Raw genomic sequence first — 6,236 nt, 5'->3', positions numbered from 1 at the left:
TTAGGGTGGAAGAGTTGAAGTGAACTATGCTATTATTTCTCTTTCAGAAATCTAACAGCGGACAAAGCTCCCCCCTTTCCAAGAAATGCACTTTGAGCCTTCTGTAACCCATACAGTATATATGTGTATGCTCTCTCTCTCTCTCTCTCTCTCTCACACACACACACACACACACACTCAGAAACACACACACACACACACACACACACACACATAGAGATGCTGCCACTGGAAGTTGGAATTCTACCAATTAATTATATGAGTTTGTAAGACTTGTTTCAGTTTATGTCACGATAACTACACAAAATGAGAAAACGATTAGATCCAGTCTGGACCAATTAATTAATTAGCCACAACTGGCAGTGTGGCATAATCGTTCTGTCGTCTTAACCGTTCCTGCAGTCTCCTGCAATGTGTATTTTTTAAAAAATAATAAAAATAATAAAGTACCATTTTGTTGCAATTAAATAATGTTTGCCAAAGGGAGAATCAGCTGAATAGAGTTCAAAAGCAAGAGGGAGCCTCCAGTACTTGTCCCTCCTCCCACCCATATTCTGCCAAGTGCAATAACAATGCAGTCATCATCAGGAGAGAGAGTGAGAGAGACATGGGGGGGTGTCGGGAGAGACGCTCTCCCCCCCCCAGTCGAAAACAGGCGAGTTCAAAGGCAGCGACTGTATCGCTTAATTCCAGACCCGCGCCCCGCTCTCCAGAGCAGGCTAAAAGGGCCAACACGAGACTGTGAGCTAAGCGGCAGCGGCGTGCCACCGTTATAGCTGCTACTATTGCTATTGAGGCTCCCTTGTCCTCATTGAGCCGCCGGCGGCTGCTGCTGCTGCGTTAGTGGAAGAGATTGTGCCGTTGCGACAGGGGAAGACGAGGCTAGGAGCTTAAGGAAGCTCACTGAGCATGCGCCGGCTGAGCCCACTGACTACAGAGCATCAGCCAAGGTACTCAGAAAATAAAGAAATAAATAAAGCGATGAAAATACCAGCAAACAGCAAGAAGATCTGGTGAGGGGGGGGGAGGTGTCTCTCGCTCTCTCTGTGTGTCTGCCTCTCTCCCCAGCACCAACAGGTATCGGGGGTGTATGCATATATCTCCTGGGGAGGGGGATGTCTTTGATGTGGGGAGAGAGTAGGCTGTTGTAGGTGCGGGACTGGGGGAGGGAGGTCTCCCGTCCTCTCGGTTGGTTTGCGTGCTCTTGATTTAAATTTTATCACAAGCTGCATAACGGCAGCGTAGGGTAGACAATGCCTGCCCGGCGGGGCTGGCTCTGCGATCGGGCGCCTCTGGCCAGTCTACGGAACGGGGCTGTAAAGGTGGCTTAGAACACCGAAGCCTGCCTCGCAGCTCTGATGTATGTATGTGCATGTAATGGGGTGTGGGAGAAGCTGATTTCATGAGGGGGGTACGTGTGTGTGTGAAACAATGCCATCATGACCTGACCAGGCTCTTGTTTACCCAGCAAGGAGGAGGCAGGCAGTTCCTAAAAGCTAAGAATGGTGGAAGGGCTTACAGCACCGGAGAAACCCTCCATGGGAGTAGGCGAGCAGCGCCTCGGAGGGGCTCTCTCTCGTCGCTAGAGCCCTGCAAGCGGCAGAGTGGTCCTTCTGTCCTTTGCTAATTACGTTTTGACAGGCAGGTTGAGGAGGAATCCTGGAATTCGGAGTATCCAGACGCAGATCTTTGCATTCTCTGCTAGTCAAAAAACCGTCCAAATAACGTCTGAGTGGACGTTCTTCCCGGTGCATCTTTTATATATATATATATATATATATATATACATAGCTAGATAGAGATACACACATTCCCACTGCAATTTAAAAACCCATAAAAGCACATAAACCGGAGGTTGTCAACTCTTTAGGTATTTATTTAAAAGTCTAGTGCAAGGGGGAGGGGGAGGAGTCTGGTTCATTGGAAAATCAGGATTCCTGTTGTCTCGTTTCAGTGTGCATGAACTAGCAGGGTGTGCTTAATATGCTTTGGTGAGTTGGTTAAAAACATACATTCTGCAGGGTTTCTTTTGGATGTGGTCCATATCAACACAGCATCTGCCTCTGAAACACACATAATATAAACAGGAAAGGTGGGCATTTATGGCGGTATTCTACCATCTTCTCTGGCATCGGATTTTCTTGCCAGTACCGGAATGATGGGGTAGGAAAAAGGTTGTCCCTGAAGCTTGAGAGGCAGGAACTGTTTAATTCTATACTCTGCCAAGGAATTTGATTGTAAACATGACCAATCTGAGGGATAAAATAAAGCATTGCATAGTAAGTGTGCAGTTCTCACTGAATTCCTTCAAACAAATAATAGTACTCCAACTTGCAACTTCCTTTGGCTCTCCATAAATTAACATGTTGGTTAGCACTTCCTGACACCATTTGTATGTTAACTTAAGGACTGAAGCTTGATATATTTTTTTTCAGATATTTTGATGGCATGATAAATCAAGAGGTGGAAAAGAGGATGTACTGTGTGACTAGACAGACACCAGACCAGATCTGCTTTTGGAATATATTCTCAATAAAATGTATGGATCTATTTTTCCTTATTCATATATCTAGATCATGAGACTTGACTGAGGCAATATTCATATCATTCGTCCATCTATGGCGAACTACAGCCATGCAGCTGACAACATTTTACAAAATCTCTCCCCTTTAACAGCATTTTTGAAATTGACTTCACTGGGTTTCATCATAGGAGTCAGTGTGGTGGGTAACCTTCTGATCTCCATTTTGCTAGTCAAAGACAAGACCTTGCACAGAGCCCCCTATTACTTCCTGTTGGATCTTTGCTGCTCAGACATCCTCAGATCTGCAATTTGCTTCCCATTTGTCTTCACTTCTGTGAAAAACGGTTCTTCTTGGACATACGGGACTCTCACTTGCAAAGTGATTGCCTTCTTGGGGGTTCTGTCTTGTTTCCACACCGCTTTCATGCTGTTCTGCATAAGTGTCACTAGATACTTAGCTATTGCCCACCACCGCTTTTATACAAAAAGGCTGACCTTCTGGACTTGCTTGGCAGTGATTTGCATGGTGTGGACCCTCTCCGTAGCTATGGCTTTCCCTCCGGTGTTGGATGTGGGCACCTATTCATTCATTAGGGAGGAAGACCAATGCACTTTTCAGCATCGTTCCTTCAGAGCCAATGATTCTCTGGGATTTATGCTGCTTCTTGCTCTTATCCTTCTAGCCACACAGCTTGTCTACCTCAAGCTGATCTTTTTTGTTCACGATCGCAGGAAAATGAAGCCAGTTCAGTTTGTTGCAGCGGTGAGCCAGAACTGGACGTTTCATGGTCCTGGAGCCAGTGGTCAAGCAGCTGCAAATTGGCTGGCTGGATTTGGAAGGGGTCCCACGCCACCAACCTTGCTGGGGATCAGGCAAAATGCCAACACCACAGGCCGGAGAAGGCTACTCGTCTTGGACGAGTTTAAAATGGAAAAACGAATCAGCAGAATGTTCTATATCATGACATTCCTCTTTCTAACCTTGTGGGGTCCATATTTGGTCGCCTGTTACTGGAGAGTTTTTGCACGAGGGCCTGTGGTTCCAGGTGGATTTCTAACGGCTGCCGTTTGGATGAGTTTTGCCCAAGCTGGAATCAATCCTTTTGTCTGCATTTTCTCCAACCGGGAGCTGAGGCGCTGTTTCAGCACAACCCTTCTTTACTGCAGAAAATCCAGGTTACCAAGGGAACCTTACTGTGTTATATGAGGGAGCATCTGTAAAATCTTTAGCCTTGTGAAAACACTACACTTCTCTGCTAAGCAATTGTGGCCTGTTGCCATGTCTTGGGAAGAAAAGGAAAGAGGAAGAAAAATCAAATATGGGATGTCAGCAGTTGTAAGGATTTGGGCAACAACATTCTGCAATCTCTGCAATAGCTCATCTCTAATCCTATTTTAAAACCTAAACTCGTTCCTGCTGACCACTCATGAAGGTTTGTAAATTAAGAGTAAAGGACTGAACCACTGCCCTAAAATGCTTTGATGTGGTGGAAATCTAGATCATGATTCAGAGAGTAGCAGGTGCTAAATATATCAGCGCTAAATGCTGTATGCATCACTACATAAAGTTAAGACCATCACAAAAAGATTAGCATTGGACATCTGAATCAGTTAAGTTTGACATGAGGTTAATGTGTTGATGAAACGATTTTAAGACACTGGATGACCTTTAGACCATTTCATACAATTAATGTTTTTCAAATACAAAAATTTGGGGACTGTGTTAAGTCCTGTAACTGATGGGAAATGTGCCATGTAGTACTGGTTTATCATCCCACGTTTGCCTTGTGAGTTCTGGGGAGCATTCCAAAGCAGTTTTGTGTTTTGGAGTTGTTGTTGGGGGTTTTCTTCTTCTTGTTTTTCAACTTAGATTTTATTTTTTTCTGGATACGTTCTTCTTCTTTCTCCCCTCCCGCCTTTTTTAAAAGAAACTAAAGACTGGATTGTTTGTTTTCCAGTGTGAAGTATTACTGGCATATAATTGTGTTCTGTGTCTAGTTTAATTTTTGTTGTTTCTTATCATGATTTGCTATAATTTTTATTGGATGCGTTTTATATTTTTGAAAGCTAGATATCAGTCTGTTGGGCAACATCAATGAGATTATCCAAATCGTAACAAAGGAGTCATCATTACACAGAATAAACCACATGTTGCCTTAAAGGGTTATCTAGTATCTTCCATTTTGTTTAGCATTCTGACAAATAAGCAAAGAAAAGTGAATCGGTCAACTCCAGTCTATCATATGGGAGTGCATGAAAGATCACTTAATCTCTTCTTTTCTTTTTATTCTCATGATTCCCCAAATCAGTATGCTCGTCACTGGGATGATTTTTCCCCTCTAGGTATATTGCCCATTCTAGTTTGTTCTGAGAAACACAGGCAGTCAATGTATGTTTATATTTTAAGACAGCTGTCATGGGGAGACCGCAGCCTTAGTAAGATATCTTGCACAATTTGTGAAGCATTTATTCTACTGAAGGCACAGTCTTGTTTATACTTTCTGCACATTTTGGTGTATTGGTTGTTTCAAATTATTATAATTTTAACTTGTGAAAGCATATAATATGATTTCTGGTATTTTAAAAAATACATTAGAGTCTGTGAGTCTTTCCTTCTTTTAGATACAGATGTGTGGATTTCAATATAAAGTTGCATTTGCCAAAATTTACCTGTGTAGCCTGTTAATTTTCTTGGAATAAATTTTTACATTTTTCCAGTTATACAGCAAACCTTTTATTATGATTATTATTACTAATTATTTTGTTTAGTGAGCATGACTTTTTGAGAATGTAGCCGTTATGGATTATGATTCTTTGAAGTCACTGTATTCCCAAACTGTAAAATGCATGAATGATGGGGACCACAGGATTGATAAATGATATTCTCGACAATAGCACTGTTGTGTAGTTTATCATAATTACCCCGATATCTACTTGAATATGTCAGATCTCCTTAGAGGTACTGTTAATTTGGGGATCATGATATTTGAGATCCACGTCACAGGACAATTTTTAACACAGTGTGTAGCTAAAGAACATCATCCTGAGTCTGACAAAAAAAAGAAGCTTCACTTCTAAGAGAATGACTTGCTCCCAGTTAATATTGCTGGGCTCTGTATTTCACTGTAGTTCTACAGCAGTCCCTCATCCAAAATTTCAAATGATGGAATCTAATATTTGTGTTGCTTCATAGTTAAAGAGGAGGCAATTTTCAGTGATTCCTCCCCCCCCATAGCCCCCCATGATGCCCCCCAAACAAAGCTGCTCGAGAAGGTTAGGAAACCCTCCAGAGCAGATTTTATGGGGATGTAGGGGGCGCCAGGAAGGAGGAGGAATGGCTGAAAATTGTCTCCCTCCCTGTTCTGCTGATGGATGCCTTTGGCCAGCGGACTGGCACCAACTAGATTTCGCCCACAGGAAGCAGATAGCAGTGAAACTGTTTTAAGCATATATAAATTGCTGTTCTTATTAACAACCAAAGTAGTGTCGTTTCTGTATATGAATCAAAATAACCTGGTTAAAGATTGGGGGTGTGGTGGGGAATTTTGATTCCAGCAGTGCTAATGGCTAGCTTGTTAACTTTATCCTCATGTACTTCATGCTAATGTTCATGCATTCAAAGATTACATTTAGCATGTGGTGTTGAAACACTGCAATAATCAATCTTAATGAATGCAAAAATGTTTCAGGTCATAAACCCCCAAAGGCCTGA

General features: G+C 42.5%; 1 protein-coding gene across 2 annotated transcripts; it reads left to right on the top strand.

Annotated features, from left to right (window-relative positions):
* The first annotated feature begins 615 nt into the window (after positions 1-615).
* Positions 616-5,033, top strand: GPR85 (G protein-coupled receptor 85). 2 transcript variants are annotated; one of them, XM_061637841.1, is made up of 2 exons: positions 616-950; positions 2,436-5,033. In XM_061637841.1, exon 2 carries the CDS (start codon positions 2,619-2,621, stop codon positions 3,729-3,731), a length of 1,113 nt encoding a protein of 370 aa, XP_061493825.1. In that variant the 5' UTR covers positions 616-950; positions 2,436-2,618; the 3' UTR covers positions 3,732-5,033. The 2 variants fall into 2 exon arrangements, with proteins under 2 accessions (XP_061493825.1, XP_061493826.1); XM_061637842.1 differs by lacking the exon at positions 616-950 and adding an exon at positions 1,007-1,077.
* Positions 5,034-6,236: the final 1,203 nt, after the last annotated feature.

This window comes from Rhineura floridana, chromosome 8 (genome assembly GCF_030035675.1).
Source record: "Rhineura floridana isolate rRhiFlo1 chromosome 8, rRhiFlo1.hap2, whole genome shotgun sequence".
Taxonomy (NCBI): Eukaryota; Metazoa; Chordata; class Lepidosauria; order Squamata; family Rhineuridae; genus Rhineura; species Rhineura floridana.
Note: the sequence above shows the minus strand (reverse complement) of the source record. Positions and strands in the feature narration are given on the sequence as shown.

Coding starts and splice junctions, on each gene's coding strand:
- GPR85 (XM_061637841.1), top strand. CDS start 2,619: ATGGCGAACTACAGCCATGCAGCTGACAACATTTTACAAAATCTCTCC.